We start from the raw sequence: 23,133 nt of genomic DNA, 5'->3' as shown, positions 1-23,133 counted from the left end.
CACTGCACAACAGAGGAAACTCTACAGAAGTCTCTAACTTTCATCCCATTGCAATTATCTCCCCACTCTCAAAATCCTAGAAAAATGTATCCACGCTCAACTTCTTTACCATCTCCTCTCAGAAAAGCTTACGCAGTACTCAGAATGGATTCTGCCCTAGCCATAGTACTACTACTGCACTATTATCCTTTTTAGATGATATAAACAAAAAAGGGGCTCTGAAAAACTTATCTCTTCCATATTTCTGCATCTGTCCAAAGCCTTTGATACAGACTCACATAGCAAACTCCTTTAACAACTGCTCCATCGCAGCCTATCCCTTCCTTCACTTCAATAATTTAAAAGCTACCTATATGACAGACAGCAAACTGTTAGATGGCAACATACTTTCTATCATTACCTCTCCATTACCACTCCTGTGCCCAAAGGCTCAATTCTTGGTCCACTTCTCTTCAACATTGTCATTAATGATCTCTATACCTCTTCTAGGTAAGCATCACTTATACTATATGCTGATGATTCGACACCAATATACTCATCTGACACAAGAAGCCTTCACATTTGTTGAAAACTGGCTTCACAACACCTAATTATTATTCAGCCCCCAAAAACACAAAACCACTCCTATTCCTCCCCAGATCACATCTGAAGGACAAATCCAGGTTCAAACTCTTTTCACTTGACAATACAGAGAAAAATTGTATCCCATACAAAATGGTTTTGTGTGACAATTGATAACCTCAGATTTGAACTCTCCATTCAAATTAATATAAAAAAAATCACCAGAAACTTGGCAATGTTTACAGAAATAAAAGCTTTCCTAATAACTCTGCTAAAACCACCCTACCAACCACTTAACTCCTTCCTTCACTCTTATATAGTGCCCCTATCTTTATCAACTTGCAGGTATCTGTTAAAACTAAACTTGAAATGTGCTACAATAAAGATGCTAAATTTACTGCCAATAAATAATACTATACACATAAATGCAAGGCCCTTAAAAGTTTGAACTAGCTTGCACTACCGCACTACCTGGACTTTGTACAACAAGCTACTCCCCACATCATTTATAAACCCCCATGTCTGTTTCTGCACTAAGCTCAATTTTCCTTCCTATCACCCAAACAGACCCCTTCATTCTAATGATAAACAACTTCTCACCATCTATAAACCTCAAAAACATATGGAAATGGCTTTTGCTGCTATTCTGCTGCCAACAAATGGATTTTTATTCCACAGGCTGTTAGAACTGTAACTTATTATCTTTCCTTCAAGCATCTTCTGAAAGACGACCTATCAGACTTGTAGCTCTGCTGACGTCAAACCCGTGGTTAAACATCAATCTTGTCTATTTTTCTCCACCCTTACAGATTCTCTAACCAGCACCACTTCCTCATCTTCACCTGGCTATCCTACCCTCTCTACCAGTTTACATAATCTCTCCCTATCTCCTCTTCCTCCCCATTTATACTCGTCTGTTCTAATATCTTTCCCCTTTTATACTTACAATTAAATTAAACACACGACTTGTACTTATTACTACTGGGAATTGCCAAAAGGATGCTCTCCAAAATCATATATAGTGTTTTACTTTACTTTCTTCTCATTGTTCTCTTTGTAATATATATTTGTTATATCTTCATAGGTTCATAGGTGTGTACTGGGCTAATGGCCCTGGAGCCTTTACAAGCCTAGCCCATAGGATTACCTCATGCCTTACAATAATGTCAATTATTTTTGAAATGTACAATTTTCAACTTTTTATGTAATGTCTTTGTAAAAACAATTTTTTCTCTGTTAAATGGAGTTTTTATCCCCCAGGCCTCCATGGAAAATGGGCTCTTGTAACCCAGACAGACTTTCCCATTAAACAAATGTCAATAAATAATGCTAGATACAACCTTCAAAATTATGGAATGTGAAGGTGCTTTTTCTTTTCGTGTCTGTGTCACCAAGGATCTATGAGCCCTCTCAATCCCAAATGACAAAACCTCAGGTAAGTTTAAGGTTTTCTATAGCCATGTAGTTAAAAAGTTAATTGTGTTATCATATTCTTACTTCTCTGGTGTTCCATTAATTCTTATATTGTTTCTTCCAACTCTATTTTCCATTACATCATTTTTTTTTTAATAAGCCAGTTATTTTGCTTTAAAAGAAAATCTGTAGTTCACTCTCAGATATTCTCACTTTGTGACCATTCTGAGCTTCTTCTATGCTTGTTATTTGAGCACTCTGCTGTTTTATTAGATTTCTAAGATTGTCAATCATATTATTACTTTCTTTTTTAAAGTTGCCAGCTTTAGATCCAATGTATCTATCTTATTCAGGATAACTTGCAATGTAGACATTAAGGACTGGAATTATTTCTTTAATGAGGAATATTGAGTATTACTCTTTGAATTGCTCACTATAGAATCTCTTGCTTCCTGAATTCAGAATTTAATTCTGATTGGAAATGTATTATTTTTGAAGAAATGAAGTAAAACAATTATCTCTTCACTTCTTCAGAGTTAAATTAAACCTTTTAAATCTTCAGAAATCCCATTTATTCTATGTGTTATAAGCCAGAATATATAATTTAAGTTACATGGCTTTCTTAAGTTGCTGTTCTCACTTAGCTATCTTGCCCAGAGCATGTTACAGCTTAATGAGACAAGGATGCACAGACTCACCTGTCACATTCATTACCTTGCACCTTACCTAAACATGTTACATTCTAATGGAACAAGGATGCAGCACCTGTCACTCATTACCATGCTGCCTGCCTGAGCATGTGATACAATAATGGGGCAAGGATGTACAGACTCACCTGTTACACTCATTACCATGTTTCTTACCCGAGCATATTACATCCTGATGTGACAAGGATGCACAGACTTGCCTGTCACATGCATTACCTTACTGCTTACCTAAACATGTTATATCCTAATGGGACAAGGATGCAGTCACCTATCGCTCATTATCATGCTGCCTACCTGAACATGTGAAGCCTTAATGGGGCAAGGATGTACAGACTCATCTGTTACACTCATTACCATGCTACTTACCTGACTCAGGATGCTGAGAGTCACCTGTCATACTCATTACTGTACTGCTTACCTGAGCATGTAACATCTTAATGAGACAAGGAAGCCCAAACTCATCCCACCACACTGCAAAAATCTGGACAGTTGAGAGGTATGACGGGGAGAGAGGAGGGGAGACATAGCTCTCAACTGTCCCAATTTTCATAGAAATGGCCCCATGACTTCATCTGGTAGCAAAAGCACTAAAGAACGGAACAGTCTTAGCTATAGGGTTAGACCAGGATCATTTTTGTAGTCAAATGTCAAATGGTGCCTCAGGATGTGATGCCATAAGATCTGTCTATGATGAAAGAGGCACCTTTTTGTTGTGACACTGGGGTTATGTGTCTGGGTAGGCTTTATGTTGGTCCATTCCGAATTAGTCAGGATATATGGGGGGAGGGGAGTCAGCTGCAGTTCTTCAGTCATTGTGACCTCTTTCAACACTTTCCACATCTGGTTGTAGCTGGCCATGTTCCTCCTGCTAATAAAGCAGTAGACGAAGAGTGCCATTTTAAAGTTGCTGACAGCCCATACGTGTTCATGCAGGGTATATAACCAGTGACATACTGTGTTCACATTGGAAAAGGTGCCTTCTTTAATTATCATGGCCAAGCTGCAAACGATAGCCAGGTTATTAGATGTAATGAGAAGAAATAGGGTGCAGCTATGGTTGGGATCATTCACATTATGAACTATAAGTATACCTGGCTTTAGGGGTGCTGGCTGGCCAGTACATCCACTCTGGGTGCAGGTCTTTGGGTGGTAGTATCCAATGCCCTCTGCCTAGTCTGGGCAATGTTACATTTGACTGAGCAGGTTGAGAGCAGCAGCTACACTACATTGTTGTCAACGGCTGCAGTCACATCTTGGATAGCTTGGGAGATTAGATCATTTAATGCTTGGACTATGCTCTTAATTCAATGCATGGCCACAATAGCAGGCACCTTTGTTGGGTTCAGGGCATGTTGGTGCATGGTACTCCTGGGTAGTTCTCCCCTTTTTACTGCAAGTTTGGTGATGGCTCTTTCTGGCAATACCTTTTAATGCTTTTTCTCACGTGCCAAGTTAAGTCAGGTGTTTGCTGTCTTTTTCTGGTAGAAGATATGCCTTTCCAACACCAGTTTTCACTTTTCCCTTTGAGATAGCATGGTGTCATATCAGTCCACCAATCATCCATAAAATATACCAGCAAGCTGCAGCACTTGGGACAAAGGATTCTTTGCCGCCATTCTTCTCACTGGCTGTCCTTTTTGTGTTAATACAGCTGCACATTTTGAAGACTAGGATGTTCTTGTGTGACTTGTATTTCTTTCATAGATTTAAACAGTCAACCACGATGTATTGTTGCTAGGTAACTTCAACTACGTAGTTCAAGTGTCAGCTCAGGTAGCCTGGTTTTGAAATAACATACAACCAGCTGTTGTTTGGCCTATTGTTAGATGCATAGGTGGCTATATGGTAGTGTGACAGCATTCCTTTTCATCATATTTAACCTGCTGTGCTGTACATTAACAAATGGCCATGGATCAAGATCACTGCAATTCAGATTTACTGAATAATTTCCTTCCAAATGGCCAAAAAATGGATTCCTAGAAGAGAAACCTTGTCAAGCAAACTGATCTAGGTTTATAGCTGTTTCTTCACTTAGAAAGACAACAGGAATCCCAAGGTGTTTTTTTTAATAAAGACTTTAGCATTGTGCCTCTCAGGAGGTTGTCAAGGTGAGGGTGTGGGATGAAGCACATAGCAGTGAGACTGAGAAGATAAAGGTGTGGTAGTTGGACAGAAATATCCAAAAAAAAAGAGTTTACAATAATTTCTCTGGACCCATCTAATTGACAAGAGGACAGTGGGAGGAATGAAACTGGAAAAGCTAGCTGTATCACTTAGATTGTCCTCCTGAAATAACTATACACCGAAGAACATTTTGCATTCTATCAAGACTAATTTTGAGTTTTAATGCAAGTCTGTATTGCATGGATAAAACTTGCAATTGCCAGTCTTAAATAATTCTGTAATACAAATCTGTATAGTATGTTTATGAAATAATGCTACCTGTATCAGCAGGCGGGCACAATCTGGAAAAAGGCCAATAGCAGCATGCAGTGGGCTTCCGCCATGCTTGCATCGACTGTTTACATCAGCACCATATTGCAGAAGTAGTTCTATACATCTACGTTGCCCCTTATATGCAGCCCAGTATAATGGAGTCTTCCCATAGTAATCTTTTCTGTCTATCTGTTCTTGATCTATGAAGAAAATGCAAAAGTACATAAAAAAGAGGTCTAATCAAACAATATTTTACAGCTTCAAAATTGGAAGATCATAAAAGATAATACTGATTATTAAAGTTTATAGTGAATGTTCAGCATAATGAATAATAAAAATATACCTTATTTTGAATATACATAAAAATCTAAAAATGCACCTTCAGATCCATGTACAATAAATTTTATGTCAAAATTATGCATAAAAACAGCATAACAGCATGTCACACCTATGCAGGAAAAAATCTTGTTGATGCACATATTAGCAAATGCTGGAGTATCCTCTTATCCAGCAGAAGGATGCCTAATAGACATGCCAAGGAATTCAGATTCTCTCTCTATCCACACTAAATGTCTAATTCAGGTTACTGTGTGCGACAAAAGGATCTCCAATTCAGAGACAAGGTAAAACTGCACAGAAGAACACATCATTAGCAGTGCATTACCTGAACTGAACACTGTATTTTCAGACCTGACAGCGCTATTGTTCTCCCTACCAGCCCACATATTATGGTAGCAATGGCACACCCATACATGTGCGAGCACACATGCATACACATACTGAGACACCGATGCACATATGCATGCAAATATATTCAGACATCCATGCATACACACACATGCATCAAATATTCACTAGCAAACCCCAACAAACTCACTCACACTCACAGAAATACTCACCAGCACAACTACACGCATGCTTCAAAACATACAGAGTTGGCATGCCAGTCCTACCTGCCATAGTGTGACTACCCAGACAGACACAGACACACACAAACATTGCATTCTTGCCTTTACAGACATGTAGACATGTGTCCACAAACAACACACACAATCTCATTTATGCTTCTACAGACAAGCAGACAGATGTCCACAGACATACACACACACACACACACACACACATACATAAACACAAATTCACAGCTCCACTATAATTATCTGTAACTTAACTGTGGTTACTGTGTGAGCCACATCTACTCCCACAGGAGTGAATGGATGAGCATCATCAAAAGATGGCAGGCACTCTTTCCTCAAAGAATAAAAAATGTACTTGATAGCTGCTCCTCCAAACGATCACATTACCATTTGGCTCCCACAGTGAGACCACTGTCCATGCTAAACCACTGCCAGGGGAAAACTACAGTAGGAGAGTGCTTTCTGGATTGGAAAGGCTTACAGAAATTTGGAATCTTTTCAGGTTAAGGCTCCAAACTGCAATACATCTATCTGAATCCTGCCCATTAATTCAAATAATCTATGGACTTGCATCTGTGGCATACCATAACTGCTGACTATCAAAGGCTTACAGTCAGAAAATGTTAAACAAAACTATTCCTGCACTTTTGTTAAAACATACTGTCCTGAATTCAGAACTGCATAACACACTGTACTATCCTTTCTGGAGCAGGATTCCTCAGTGCTTAAACCAAAGCAACTCAGAGACTGATGTAGTGCTGTAGTAGTAAGAATACTGCAGTCTATAATCTTACACTAGTCTCATTAGCAAAGGGCGAATGCAAATGCAGCAGTCCTGGGGCTCAGCTATAGACTAATTAGCCATATACACTTCCTAAAACTTTTCACTTGGAGGAGTGAAGTGGAATAATTTAAAGAATAGCTCTACCATGATATCTGGGAAATGAAACAAAAATTATACTCTTGTCTTTTGACACTGTATACCCATTCATTACTATGGCAGACGCAGGATTGTTAGTACCACGGCAGGCAAGTACTGCAAAGCCATCTCTGTGTATATGTGCTTATCACTGTGCACTCTCGTGAGTATATGTGTGTGTGTGTGTGTTTGTATGCGCCTGTGCAACTGCATAGCATGGGTTGGTAAGAGGTATTACAAGCGCAGTATCCTTTAACTGTGCTTGATTCAGGGACATAATAATGATTCACTAACAAGATGTTCCTCCATGTGGCTCTACCATGTCTTAAAATCACAGTATATTGCTGTTATGCTACAGAGCACAGTAGTATTAACCAAATAGCACTGGTGGTGGTATTTTTATGAATCCCAGCAAATATTTTGTCCATTCTGTTTGCTACTACCTTCAAATTATGCATCTATACCATCTTCTGTGAATACTTATACTATTCCTTGTGGCACAGCAAATATGCTGTCTGTTGATGTTTTTACATGAAGTCAATAATTTATATTACACTTTAATTAATTATCTGTCATTGCTGATGTTACTAACTGCAACAATCTTTATTCAAAGTGTCCAATTTCAGTTTACCACTTTCCTTAATGAGGCATTTGTATTTCATATTTATTAAACTTATAATCATCACAACTATAAGTTTTAATTTAGTTATTTATTTAATTATTTATTGTGTTTGTTTTCCAGGATAGTAAGACTTGGGCATGCAAGACTCTGTTCAAATGGAGGCCCAAGAAGAAAAGCTCCAAAAATACAATAATACTTTAAATAAAAGCATAACAGACATAATTATTGAACAGTATAACAAACATTACAAACATGGTTATAAAAAAATGTAAGTGTGAATAATAATAAAAGTTCACATCATTTATAATTATTACATTTCAACAAGAAACATTCAGTGATAGTTTGTCAATAGTATTTTGGATTGGACACTCTAAATTGGCCACAGGTGTGAGTGTGTGGTGTGGAAGAACTATCACAGCAGGGCTGGCTACCCGGGGTGTAAACCCTGACTCTAGATAATTGTCATTATTGAAGTGACACTCTGATCCCATGTGCAAAAATATAGGAAAAGGGGGTTGTGGATGGATCGATTCTCTTCAGGACTCCACTGAAAATAGGACTTCCCAGCTGGCTATTCCCGGCAAATGAAAACAAATAAATAAATGCAGTAATAAAGCTTTACTCAACATCATATTATCACCCCTGTTGAATATCTATTACTGTCATTTTGGTTATTGTTTATTCAAGCATGGCATAAAGTCACCAAGGCACAAACAATAAATAGTTATGTCTGGCAAGATCTGCAGAGAATTATCACTTTAGGGTAGCAAGATGCACTAACATATTTCATGGCTACTTTTATTTAGAGTCTTCAGACTGTCTATCAATTTCAGATTCAGAGTTATTAATTTGCTGTTACACCAAATAATAACAAACAACTGAAACACTGTAGATATAATATTTTAGCTAGAAGTTAAAATCAAGACTAGCAGGAGTAATATGTTAATATAATAGGTTAGAAAGACAGCTCTTAATAATCTTTTGAAGCTAGCTACAGTAGGAGTCTCCTTCAACCACCAGAAAAGAAGATTCCAGAGGGGTGTTGCCTGGTGACAGAAGACATGTGAAATATGGGATGGGGATCTAAACTATATTTATACTAGCTGGAATCCACTTTAATCTGCAAGACATATAAGTCATGATATGGATTAGAGCTGGTACTCAAGCTATTTTCATAGGTTCAGTTTAATGTCAGGTAGGTTGTCCCTGTGATTATATGGGCAAGTGCCAGCATAGCCAGCTGGAGTTTTGTAAAGAATGATATGTCCTTTCAATATCAAGCTGGTATGATCTCCATGCTGAATCACTTACCATATACAGCGGGCTAGGTGCGCATATCATTCAATAGGCAAGTCACTAAATGGGGATGTCTCCTAATGACACTGGCTTCTATTACTACTTTGAGAAAATTATTTTTTTACAGTTAACATCCCCCAAGATTATGAAATTTTATGAACTGAAATTTCCATAGAGTACAAAACTTAAAAAAAAAATCCCATGTGATTTGCTGTCATAGGTTCATAGGAGTGTACTAGGCTAATGGCCCTGGAGCCTTTACAAGTGTAGCCCAAAAGATTCCCTGGCATCATGCCGCCCGACATTATTTCCCAGTGCCTCTGTCCGGCAGGGCCACTGAAATGATCCCCATTTATTTCCCATCCACTCTTCAAGATTTCTCTTGAAGAGGGTCAATGAGGTGCTCTGCTTGATGTGTAAGGGAAGTCATTTCCAGAGCATGGGCAGTCTCTGGGTTAGGAACCTGTCCCTCCAACAAGTTCTGTTTATTGTGGTAATGAGGTTGAGGTATCTGGTGCATGTGGCATGGAGGGAATGGGATTTCTTCAGATGTAGCATATCTAGCAGTGCTGGGTCTGACATGGCTTTGTAGGGCAAGCAGAGATCGCCTCTAAGTAGGCAATATGATACCGAGAAAAGTTGGAGTTTTTTTTTACTTTCTGCATAGGGCAAGTGTTTAAGGCCTATGATCCTCTTAGTGAGGTATTTATGTGGTCTTTTAAGTTGTTGAATATGTCTAGTGAGATACATGCTGAATGGGGCATTGTACTCGATAATTGGTCTAATGAGGGAAGAGTAGAGAGAGACAATGACCTCTTTCTTCTTGAAGGCAAAACTCTTTGTTATGAGATGTGCCACATAGGATTTTCTGACCACAGTGGTAATGTGATTATCAAATGATAGGTTGCTATCCACTTCTGTTCCCAGATTTCTTATGACACCTTCGATGTTCAGTGGACTGCCATTGATGTGGTAGCATATGGGTACCATGTTCTTCCCAAAGGGAATGACGATGCATTTTTTGATGCTGAGCTTAAGGCCATGGTTCTGACACCAGTCATTGGTCTCTGTGAGGCCTTTCTGTAGAATGTCAGCATCATTTGGGGAAATAGTAATGGCTCCCAGTTTGCAGTTGTCTGTGAACTTGGTCAGTCAGAGTCACTTGGTTTTGGCCTGGACTACAGAAAAGTAGATGCCAAATAGGAGAGGACTCAAGACTAAACCTTGTGGGACTCCATTCATGACTGGTTGGTAGTCTGACTTGGAGTCCGCTACTTTCACAGTGTGAGTTCTATCAGTGAGCCAGTTTGCAACCCACCTTGTGACATAGGGGTTTGATGCCTAATTTAATGAGGTTATCTATGATTCCTGAATGACAAATTGTATTGAAGGCCTTGGCCAGACCAAGGTAGGCTGTGTGAACTACCTTGCCTTTGTCCACACAGACTAGAAGAGGTCTACCAGGTTGAGCAGTCAAGCTCTACCCTTAACAAATCCAAACTGTGTGGGGTCTAGAGTCTGGAGATTCCCTATGTCCTTATTTATTAAGTCCATGATAATGCACTCCATAGCCTTACATAGCAGATTCATCAGGCTAATGGGGCGGTAGTTCCCAGGGTCTGTAGTTAAACCCTCTTTGTGGAGTGGGATGACTGTAGCAGTATGGCATTCGGCGGGGACAAAGCCTGAAATGAGGCTGTGATTGAACAGGACACTCAGGTGTGGTGCTAGTTCGTTTTGCAATTCATGTAGAACATAGCCTGGGATGTTGTCAGGTCACATGGAAGCTGTATTCTTGGCCTTGGATAGTGCAATTTTTACCTGTACAGCTGTAATATTGAGTACTTGGCATTCCTCAGGTATAGTGATTGGCCCTTTAGGGGGGTAAAGTTGACACTGAATCTGTCAGTCAGTATATTGGCAATGTCTGCTGGCTCAGTATAGGTGTTACCATTGTGTAGTAGCTCTGAGCAGATCTGAGCATTGCCTTGTAGATTTTTGACATAACTATAGAAGGCTTTGTGGTTGTCTTTAGTATCTGTTGCTATTTTGTTTTCGTAGCTAGCTTTAGAGGATTTGATGAGGGATCTTAGCTTTTTATTAAGGTTGACAGTCTTGGAGCTTCACCTTGTTCTGCAACAGTTTCATCCTTCTGTTGTAGAGTTTTGTTGATGGCAGGGGACATCCAGATTGGCTTCCTTTTTTTGGAGGAGAGCGTCTTGATTCTATTGGGAATGGCCCATTCCATGCATTTGTGTACGTGTTCGTACAGTGCACTGGAGTATGATTCTGCAGTCCTGCATTTATTCTCCATTTGCATGGGCAATGTAAAGTTAGCCACCTCAGTTTTTAGAAGCCCAAAGTTAGCTTTGGAGAAGTTTTTTATGGTGGCTTCCTTTGCAGGGGGTATGGGTGGAATGTGGATATTCATGGTGACTACCTTATGGTCAGGTTTGACCAGGGAGTAGTTGACAATTGGTGTAGAGCAACGGTCACCTATTTTAGTAATAACTAAGTCGAGGATGTTGCTACCCCTAGTGGGGTTAAGAATGAGTTGGTCCAGGGCACTGGAATTGATTAATTCCAGGAAACATTAAGCAAGTGTGTTGGTACTTGAGTAGTTTTCCCAGTTAATGGAGGGTTAGTTAAAGTCACCCAGTATGAGGGTATTGGGTTGGACCTTTATATTTTCTAGGGTGTTTAGGAATGTGGAGTGGGATTCTTGGTGGGGGATCCATAGCAGTCTACAACCTGGATTGCAGTTTTGCTCAATGTTAGTTGTACCTGAAGTATCTCTGATGCGTTATGTTGGGCAACTAGCCTGGAGGTGTACATATCCTTTATGAATATGGAGACACCACCACATTTAGGGCTTCGATCCACATTTTGGGGCCAAAAGGTGTGGTATGAATTATAGCCTGGTAGAGCAAGAGTGGTTTCAGATGCCTTGAACCAGGTCTCCGTTACTGCACAAATGTCAATGTTCTCCATTTTGAGGAGCACTTTGAATGAGTGCATTTTGAGATTGAGACTTCTAGCATTGAGTAGCATAACCCTCAGATTACATTTGCTTGTAGCTGTTACAGTGGTAATTTGGTCCTCTGGACATTGCCTAAAAAAGGCACTACATGGGGTGGCAAGGGCCTTGGCCAGTACACAGAATCCCAGGAGTGACAGGTGCAGGCCATCTCTGGCAAAGCATCGAGGTCTGTCGATCATGTCACCCCAGGCAGACAGATACTGAATCCCCTTGGAATAACACCAGAAACTTAGCCAATTATTGAAGTCAATCATTGTTTGTTTGTACTGTGGTATCATTCTTGGTGATGGTAAGATGCTACTCAGAGCTAGGGTCATGCCCACCTGGGCTACATGATCCAAGAGCTCCTCTATGTCTCTTTTCATTAGTCCAAGGAGGTGCGTCTCAGGTCGTTCACACCAACATGGACAATGACAGAGTCATAACTGTACCTGTTGTGAAGTGACCTGAGTGTGTGCATTATGTGGCATATCTTGGCTCCCGACAGGCAGCTGACCATTGCCTTCTCCTTTTTCAACCTTGTGAGTGCGACATCAGTGTGCCTTACTATTGAGTCACCTATAATAAGTGTATTGGGTAAGCTGTTATGCCTTAGGGGCTTTGGTTGTGTGGTACACCGTTTGTGTGAGCTATGTGTCTCATGGTTTGTGCTGTGGTGCAGTGGTTGTGTGCATTTCTGCCTTGGAGATCTCTGTTGTTTGGGTAGATTTTTATTGAGAGCCTCCGCAAAGGTGGGTCATCTCGTTACTTCATCACAGCCTCATCTACTGAAGATAATTCAGTAAGAAAGGAGACCAAGAGACATGACTGAAAATTTGTTGACAAGATATATTACATATCCTGTGGTAAATGATCTCAGAGTTAGTTATATTAGTTGGCAGGGTACAAGGCTGTGTGTCTGAAGGAGTGTGTTGATGAAGCTCCCATGTAACAAAATTAAGGGGTGTCCAGTCAGTCTACTAGCTGTGACTAAAAGGGTTTAATGTATCAGGCCACAATGAAGTGAACCATATCTGACATGCCAAACTTATCCTAATTCTGCTGCTTTTCCCCCAGAGTATTTCACTGACTGGTGCTTGGTTTAATCTTTAGAGGAAATTCCATAAATGCACTGATAAGAGATAAATAATCAGGTCAGCCACACGTGATTATCCATCTGTTTGGGGTTGAAGGTAGGTCACTATGTCAAAAACAGAAAAGATAATGATGGCTTGGTTCTGTTATATGACCCTGCAGTCTGATACAACAAAATGCAATAGTATGAATGCATGTGAATTTAGGTAAAGGGGTGAGTAACTCCTTCAACAGGCATGTACCACGTTATTTTTGCACTTTCTAGGTCTGTATTTTTAGGGCGAGTAGGGTATGACCTCATGCATAACTAAATCTTTTAAGAGCAGATGTGATAATTATTTGACACTGAGATCATTAAATGGAATGTCAAGACAGCAAGGCAACACAAGGAAAAGAGGAAACAGGGAGTGCTTTGATGGCACTTGACCATACTACATTCAACTCTATAGTTCTTCAAATAAGCACATCTACTTGTACCCAAAATGGTCTTATCAAATACCCAGAGAATGCAGATTTATTTAGCTGGGTTTGTCTATGTCAGATATGGGATGGAAATCAAAACCACGCATTTTATAATTGGTGGAACCCACTTTGATCTATAAGACACATATGCCATCATATAGGTCAGAGCTGGCATCCGGGCTATTATCATAGGTTCAATATGTGGTCAGTTAGGTGGCTCCACAGAGCTCTTCTACATATGAGAAGAATTTTGCAAGACATGATGCAGTAATACCAGGAAGAGATAACACTGCCCTCATCCATATACTGGAGCGCTGATCCTGCAGATCACCATACCTCTCAGCTGCTCTGATTTAGGCAGAGTGTTATGATTTTTGACCTCAGATTTATGCCTTGTTCTGCCCAGATTTATGATTTTCTTCTGATTTTCTTCATAAAAATGAGCTGTTCAGGGGGTATATACATTATTAAATAACCAAAATAAGCCAATGCAAAGACATCTTATCACTAACTATATGAGGTCTAGCATCTACATACTTTCTATTTCAAATAAGAAAGTGTTCCTCTTTTGGGACCCGTGCTGTGATTGTTTAAAGGCCAGTGCTATGGTTTTTAATATTCAGATGATGAGAGGCATCACATCACTATGAAATAAGTATTTTTATGCCTTTTATTCATTAGAGATGTAGTCTGTGTGGATTTTCATTATCTCCCACTAACAGAATCAGTATTTTACTATTTATGTGATGATGTGCTGAGATGAGGAACATATGCAATGTGTTTAAGAGTGGTGTAATTTTAAGATGTTCAAGACTTTTGCACTTTAAGGTAATATTGGTATAAGTGGAGAGAGTATTTTCACCATTTGTGAATGTTTAAGTAGTTGTAAGTAGCTGCAGTAAGGGTTTTAGGTTATAAGTAGCTGCAATAAGGGTTTTAGGTTGTAAGTAGCTGCAGTAAGGGTTTTAGGTTGTAAGTAGCTGCAGTAAGGGTTTTAGGTTGTAAGTAGCTGCAGTAAGGGTTTTAGGTTGTAAGTAGCTGCAGTAAGGGTTTTAGGTTGTAAGTAGATCCAGTAAGGGTTTTAGGTTGTAAGTAGCTGCAGTAAGGATTTTAGGTCGTAAGTAGATGCAGTAAGAGTTTTAGGTTGTAAGTAGCTGCAGTAAGGGTTTTAGGTTGCAAGTAGCTGCAGTAAGGGTTTTTGGTTGTAAGTAGCTGCAGTAAGGGTTTTAGGTTGTAAGTAGATGCAGTAAGGGTTTTAGGTTGTAAGTAGCTGCAGTAAGGGTTTTAGGTTGCAAGTAGCTGCAGTAAGGGTTTTAGGCTATAAGTAGCTGCAGTAAGGGTTTTAGGCTGTAAGTAGCTGCAGTAAGGGTTTTAGGTTGCAAGTAGCTGCAGTAAGGGTTTTAGTAGCTCCTGGTTGAGAAGAGGGACTGTAAAAGCGTGCATGATGTAGAGATAATGTAGTCAAGGGGGTTGGAGTAGTGGGAAATGAGAAATATGATTATGAGATCTGTCTGATTGTTCAGTATTCTGTATGAGTGACATAAGGTAAATTAGATCAACTAGTGTGAAGTTATTTTATGTAAGATAAAGTAATTACAGAACGCTAGAAATGAGTATGGTTTGGAGAGTCTGACATCTACTACTACCTTCCATTTCCACATTAACGTGTTTGCCTCTTTCTCTATATGTTAATCTCACCATCTTGATCTTTACACTACCTTTTTACTTTATATACAAATGTCTTGTAACTCCTCTCAGCTACTTATTTTTACTGTAATTATTTCAAACATGGGAAAAAAGGGTTTGCATGAATGGATGGATTGTACATAAAATTGTTGTATCAGTCTGTGTTACTTTTATCTAGAATGGAAGAAAGATGTTGTGTTACTTTGTGTTTACAATTTTGTTTATCTTTGGTGTTACTTTTATGTTCTGCTTACATCTGTCCAGACCTATATGTGCTTAAATTATTTTGCATTGCTCATATATATTCTCTCAACCTTCTGTTTATATTCTGCTATTGAAATGCACCCACTTGGGCTGTACCTGAAATTAGTCAGTGGTGATTAGTGTACTACCAAAATAAACTTAAATGAATAATAAATAAACACCAAACAAGGCAGTGACAAGATACAGGTGGAATTAGGGCACTGCAAAGATGCATCTTACACAAAAATAATGTATTTAATTTATTTATTTAACATTTGTTTACCAGGAACGTCCGACTTGGTACAAAGCCAATTTACAGCGGAGGCCCAGGGAGAAATGCTCCAGACGGATGTCTTTGTAACGTGGGAGGAAACAAGAGCACCCAGAGGAAACCCACACAAATGCAAGGAGGACATGCAGACTCCACACACAAGGCACTCCAGCCGAGAATCGAACTGGAGAGCCTCTTGCTGTGAGGCGACAATGGTACCGCTGCACCACTGCACCGTCGTAAAATAATAATAATAATGATCTGAACAAGTTTGACAGTGATTGCTTTCCTCTCCTCAGTTAAAAAAAATTAATCATAATACATACTTTCAGCAGGAAAAAAAGGCAATGAGTGCACCATGAGCTGAAGTCAAAAGTAAAATAACAAGTAAATCCAAAAGGTCTTCTTTGTATTTAAAATCCTCGTTTATTACAAAAGATAAAACTGCAGGAGATAGCAAGTTGTAAGCGCTTTCGCGTTGTTACCCAACGCTTCATCAGACAAAGAAAATGCTGAAACTTTCCTCTTATAAAGCATTAATTGTTATGATGTCATTAGTAATTGGAAGTTAAAATTTAAAGAAACAGACATACAAACATAAAATATAAAATATAAAATATAAAATGCATTCTGAGTTAAAACATTGTCTAGAGCAGAGAATATATTTTACATAAATGTATGTGTAGACATTAATGCTTCAGTGGCCTTGAAGCTAAGAAAGGCTTAAGAGTGAGCCTCTCATTAAGCCCAAACTTATGGGCTTGTAATTTGACAATCCACTTGCCTTCCCTTTCTTCAATTCTGTTCCTTATGTTACCTAATCTCCCATCAGTGTGCACCAATTCAAGAACCTGGAATATGAATGTGTGATCGTCACCTAACTCCACAGTGTGTTTAGCTAGGGCGTTCAGAATGTAACATTCTGAACGCCCTAGCTAAACACACTGTGGAGTTAGGTGACGATCACACATTCAAATTCCAGGTTCTTGAATTGGTGCACACTGATGGGAGATTAGGTAACATAAGGAACAGAACTGAAGAAAGGGAAGGCAAGTGGATTGTCAAATTACAAGCCCATAAGTTTGGGCTTAATGAGAGGCTCACTCTTAAGCCTTTCTTAGCTTCAAGGCCACTGAAGCATTAATGTCTACACATACATTTATGTAAAATATATTCTCTGCTCTAGACAATGTTTTAACTCAGAATGCATTTTATATTTTATATTTTATATTTTATGTTTGTATGTCTGTTTCTTTAAATTTTAACTTCCAATTACTAATGACATCATAACAATTAATGCTTTATAAGAGGAAAGTTTCAGCATTTTCTTTGTCTGATGAAGCTAGTAACAACGTGAAAGCTTTACAACTTGCTATCTCCTGCAGTTTTATCTTTTGTAATAAACGAGGATTTTAAATACAAAGAAGACCTTTTGGATTTACTTGTTATTTTACTTTTGACTTCAGCTCATGGTGCACTCATTGCCTTTTTTTCCTGCTGATTTGTTGTTTCTGAGGAGAGTGCTTTACCTGGCAGTGTGTTTCCTTTTTGTTATAATACATACTTTAATCCCTGAAGCTGAAGAAATATTTGGAATGGCAAATTAAATGGGGAAAAATTATAGCTACCAGAAAGTAATGTTTATCACAAAAATGCATTCCAAAAAAGTTCAGATTTGCATCTCTGGAATCATTGTTTTTGGAAAATTATACAAATACTTGTAATGTCAGTCTCCTGTGTAACAGTTACCAAACTAAGCAAAGGAATCCTCTAAAACGTGAAATCTACTTAAAATATTAATTTAATATTAAGTCAGGTATGTGTTTGCAGGGTGAATTTTAATATAAATACGAGAACTATCTAAAATAGATACATAGTATATGAAGTTTGTTAATTAAGTGTCCTTTTCAGTTAGTACTTATTCTAACTTCAAAATCAAGAAATATAGATAAAAATGGGGAGAGGTTTTAAAATTAAAGTAAATGAGAACCTGGTGATGATCCAGACAAAAAAAACATAAAAACTATAAAGCTGCTTCTGTTCTCTTTTCATACCGGAAGGGAAAGCAGACACAAAAGCAAACCACAAAAAATATTATTAACATATGGTTGACCAAATTCCATTCACAGAAAACAGGGTTTTGAAACAAATGTTATAACTAAATATGAATAAGGCAATGGGACCATATGAAGTTCAGCCTAGGCTTGTTCACCAAACACCGCCTACAAGCAAATGAAGCGCACGTGGGACTGCATAAATCTACAGCAGCAAATACTCAATGCAGCGACCAAAAACACATAAAGGAACATGATGCAGCCATGCATGATCATTGCAGGGAACAAAGAGATGTTACTAGTGAAATTCAACAAGATTCACTTAGTGGGATAGAACCTCTTCACTTTTAAATAAGTGGCACTGCAGAGAGGCTGAAAGCAAAGGCATGACCATTATAGATGGCAGAGACAATGTGCAACAGATGTGGCATGTGGGTTTGTAGGGACAGAATAAGGCATGACTTGTGAAGTTGAAGAAAAGGTCAAATGTCTGGCAGCAGATATTTAATGCAAAAAAAGTGCAATGTAAGGTATACAAAGAAATAATCTCAGCAATGAACGCACAGCGGGGAGAGGGAGTTTACTTTTAATACCAAAAATGAAAAAAAAAGATCTTTGAGTAATCGTATCATATGACTTAAAAGAGGGAACTCAGTGCAAAGAGGTATAAATAATAGCTAGGAAATTTAGGGATGCATAAGATCATCATCACCACTAGAAAAAGGGAAATCATTATCACTCTTTATAGACTACTGGTGAGGCCTTGTTTGAGTACTGTGTGATGGTCTGACAACATTGTGCATAAAAAAAGTAGTGTGGAGACTATCCAGAGGAGAAAACTAAATGCTGCCATGTGTAAGTAAAAAGCCACCTGATTAGTAATTAGAAGGACTTTAAAATGTAAACTCTTAAAGAAAAGAGAGATGCCTGAAATGCAGGAGAGTAGTGCCTTTTCAAAAAAGAATCACACATTCAGTGTTTCATTGGATCACGTCTTGTATTATCAGTATATGGAAACATGATAAGCTGTTAACAAAAGACGCTGAATAATACATTTTCTTAAATGGGTTAGTAAACTGGATCAAAGACCTTTTTCAGCCACGGCATAGTATCAACTTGAATACAACACAGCAAAAATCAACAATTTTATTATATACAATGTTTATGCTCTTGGGTACAATTGGTTTTTGTATTACTGTTAATTAAGAACCTTTACATTTCAAAGCATTTGTTACTCCGTTCAAAGCAGATAGATGAATTACCATCTGCTTTTCTAAATGTTTTATAAAGATAAGTTTCAAATGTTTTCCAAGGTGCTTGGAATGTGGTTATTTATTTTTCTGTTACATATTCAAAATGACAGTACAGCAGAGGGAAACGGCAATGAGCTGCTAACAAGCTTCATCCTGTATTCCTGGGTTCCTCCAAACAAGTCTCACAACTAGATTAATCCTCCAATGCCCCCTATAAAAAGGAGACACGTAAGCCTGGTAGACTTACCTGGTTTACAAATTAGTGAAAATTTTGTTCCCGTGATTGTTTTTTTTTTATTTGTTTGTTTGTTTTGTGTTGTTTTTTTTGTCAACCTCATTAACATGTTAAGTCCACAAGGCACAATTTCCCTTTTCCAGGGAGAAGGGTAACCTGAAATTACTGTCTGATTAAGTGGCTTCCTCAGTCACATAGTTTTGCAACTGGAAGTTAAGGGAACAAATCCCAGCAAAACACTCAGCACTGAAAGCAGAGTGTAACACAAAGTGCATTGTTTTGCTTTGCAGAGTATGGAGTCAGTCTGGTTTCACAAAATCCAGGTATTATTAGACCAAGCAGACAAGCAAAACAGTCACAGTAATCTACATATTTGATACAGTGTGGACAAGAATCTTATAGGAGCTTAGTAATCTGCATGTGCCATTTTTTAAATATTAATATTTTGGAACAAAAGAAAAAAAAATGCATGGCAGAATATACATCAGCCTGGAGTTTAGCCAAGAAGAATAAAGGCACATATGCAGTCCAGTTCAGAGGGAAATGCATAACAGACGACTGAACAAGGTTAAAATTATAACACATTAGTGGTGGGCATCATTTGTGTCTAATAATTACTAGTCTCAGACATTTGTTTGCCAGTGAAAGTGCTACTCTGTTTATACGGCAATGGTCTCAGGGAATTTTTCCATAATAGGTGAGGGTAAGGTGTGGAATAAGCTTTTAGAAGTGGTGCTAGTCACGACAAGTTCAGCCATCCACAAAATTGTAATATGCTGTGTTACAAATGCCTTATGCAGACTGGGTAAGACTGAGTGCCATCTGGTCAATTTTTTAAATAAATGGAACAGGAAGCATTCAGAAACAGAGGTTGGGCTACATTAAGGAATGAGAGGGTTGAACTTAATACTGTAATTCAAAAGCACTAACCAATGAAAACATCAGCTATATAACGTGTATTTTAAACCAGTGATAAAATATTATTACCTTGAATCAGAAGGTATTGATGTCTCTTAATAAAGACAGTGAGAGATGAAGTCACAAGTTCTACACCCTTTAAAACAATTTTACCATGCAATTGTTTTTGGGCACCAGTGTTTTCACTTTTTTTTTGTATTTCAGGCACCGTTGCTCATAAAATCAGCATATGACTAGCCTAAACTTCCACATTAGTATGCTGAAACATAGTGGTCTTTTTCAGAGACTGTAAATGCTGCAGTATAGTTTAGTGTGCCAAGATAACTAGCAGTAAATCAACAAAATGCAGTCTTCCAGTCAGCTGAATCACAGTCTTCATACTGTACTATCTGCACACAACATCCATTTATTCTAACCTAGCATCTTATTTTCTTGGTAGTTCCTGCCTTTTTATAACACATCCCTTCACTGTGAAATGGACATTATTGCAAATTCACATTTTCTGTTAACCAAACTATCTCACAAAAATTGCTTGTGTAGGTAGACTAACAAATTACAAATGACAACTTTGTGATTTGTAATTTAACTAATTTCCCTACACACATCTCTTGAATTGTGGTTTATTATCTCATTAAGTGTCATATCAGATTCTTGAGCAACTAACTTCTCTGCTAAATGAACACAGACTCTAATGTAACCTCCAGGACAGGAACCATAGACCGGTGCATTAGGAGAAAATTAAAGAATACAAAAACTGTAAAACATTACCAGTACTAATTAAATGGCTTTATCTGCATATTTACATGGTGCTTTTTTAGGCCTAAGAAATACATCAGTTCTGCAAGGACTGGAAGACTGGACCTACCTGAATTTAGCAGAAGACTCTGCAGCTGTTCCATATTTCCTCTACTTGCCAAGTAATGAATGTCTGTCCACTGGAAGTCATAACTCGGAGCAGTCTGGTACTGTTTCACCTGGTGCCCCACTAGATGGCACTTGCCACACTCAGCTCGAGATAGTGAACTAATATAAAACCCCATTTCTTCATGAACACGACACTTCCATAACAACTTGAAAGCTGTGAAATGAAACAAACAATAACACATTGTGCCGCCAGGGTAGGGGAGTCTACTTGAAACAAATACGATGACAAGTACTCATGTCATATTAAATACTTCATAGTTAGAGTTTGCACATCCTGACTGCTGATGCATTGCTGTTAGCCATCCCTGGCAAATGTTTGCTGCACTGGCCTCAGCTTACAGCAGCCTCACTCCTGCAGGCCAGATTTCATACAATAAAAGGCACAGGTGCATTGCTTGTGACTTGGCAAATAATCATACTACTGTCCATTGTAACTCAAAAAAAAAAAAAAAACTTACTGCAATTTGTCATTTTTATTGACACCAACAGGAGGAGGCATGAGATGTACATGTAGAATAATTATTTTATGCAAAAGAAGAGTTTGTTAACAAATGAGCATTCAGAAACCTAGAATTTTCACTTTTTCCTGATTAGCCCAAAACTGCAAATGACATTTCATTTTAAATTATTTTCACCATTCTTTAACATCATTATTATGCATATACCTAAAATGTTTCAAAACAGTACTGTTTGCCAGGTCAGTTGCCATAAATGGATAAAGCCTTGATAATAGTCCTGCCTTCCCTCAAAAGCTGCAGAAAAGCCTGCATGTACACAAGGAGCATGACCCCTGAGATGACACTGTTCATACATTCCCATCCTAAGGGGAGAGGTCAGGACTTGGAAAAAGGAGACCTGTCCTCACTGCTGAGATGCCACTGAGGGCACAAGCAATCCCTGTAACTGACTGGGGGGTGGCCCCTCCAAAGATGAGGGAAGCCTGATGGTCAGCAGGAATTGGACCAAAAACCACATACACACACCAAACAAAACCCACCAAACACCATTGCCTTCCACTATCTCTGAGAACAGACTGTTCCTTGCCTCCATAACCCCTTATTAAATGTATTCTTCCTAGTACTCCTGCAAAGCATTCCTTGTGCTGATTCATTACTTATCCATTAGCTATTAATACAGTAAGGTGATTTCCAGTGCAGACATTGTCAGTATCAAAATGTAATCAGTACTCTGTCTCTAGGTTTTTAACTCTGAATCCCTCACCCTTTTCATCAGGGCACTGCTGAACTTCTTCATTCTGATCACTGCTGCAGTAGCCTTAGCTACGTGTGTTATATCCTGCCTCACTGCTGGTCAAACAATCCCGTACCAAGTTCTCTATCATCTATGCTGCACACCTCCTCCTCCCCCCCCAAAAAAACATAAATCATATAACATGTTACTAGAGTCAAATGTTCATCCTGGATTTAAGGAAGTGTGTACATTGTACATAGTTTCTAGACCCAATTCTGAGCTATGTAATTTATGTATGGGATCAAAACCAATATGGTGAACAAGCCCAGATGTTATACTGGCAAATTGTTAGAATTATGTGGAAATACTTAGGAATTTCCACTTGTGTATATTAACTGTGACAATGGTAGTAATAACTGAAATGCATATTTCACCTGTTGTATATGTATTGCTCTCTCATAAACCTGTCATGTCAAAACCTTTTCAACTGAATTTATACTTTGTTTGAATCTTTAGTTTTCTTTTTACCGTCTGTATTAAATGCAATGGAAGTGGATGCTTGTTGACAAGGAAGCCCAGCAGAACAGATCCTTTTACAATACAGGTCCTGTAAAGTTCCAGACATACAGGTTTAACTAATAAAAATCTACAGTGTAAATAAAATGTCTACAGGCAATATAACTGGTGCAGACAATAAGACACGGACAACATGAAAGCAATGAAGTTAGAAAAATCAATAAATACGACAGGGAATTTAGAAAACTCCAGTCACTTAAACGCATCCGAATAGAAAAGAATTCACTGTGCAGCTAATAATTAAACATGCTTCTATGGTCTCATTCTGTTTTAAGTTTTTAACTTCTCAGCTTTTTTTACATACACTATTAAATGCCACGGAACATCTATCCATC

General features: G+C 38.5%; 1 protein-coding gene across 1 annotated transcript in view; it reads right to left on the bottom strand.

The window, feature by feature from the left end:
* LOC122807089 (serine/threonine-protein phosphatase 6 regulatory ankyrin repeat subunit B-like) overlaps positions 1 to 23,133 on the bottom strand; it is a 295,223-nt gene that overhangs the window by 178,826 nt on the left and 93,264 nt on the right. Inside the window, exons 2-3 of the mRNA XM_044078029.1 lie at positions 20,973 to 21,185; positions 5,124 to 5,317 (exon numbers count right to left, since the gene is read on the bottom strand). Coding sequence (XP_043933964.1) covers positions 5,124 to 5,317; positions 20,973 to 21,147 — 369 coding nt within the window. The 5' untranslated portion in view covers positions 21,148 to 21,185. The remainder of the gene's footprint in view (positions 1 to 5,123; positions 5,318 to 20,972; positions 21,186 to 23,133) is intronic.

This window comes from Protopterus annectens, chromosome 7.part0 (assembly GCF_019279795.1).
Source record: "Protopterus annectens isolate FY-2018-M chromosome 7.part0, PAN1.0, whole genome shotgun sequence".
Lineage (NCBI taxonomy): Eukaryota > Metazoa > Chordata > Ceratodontiformes > Protopteridae > Protopterus > Protopterus annectens.
This window is presented reverse-complemented; position numbering and strand designations above follow the sequence as displayed.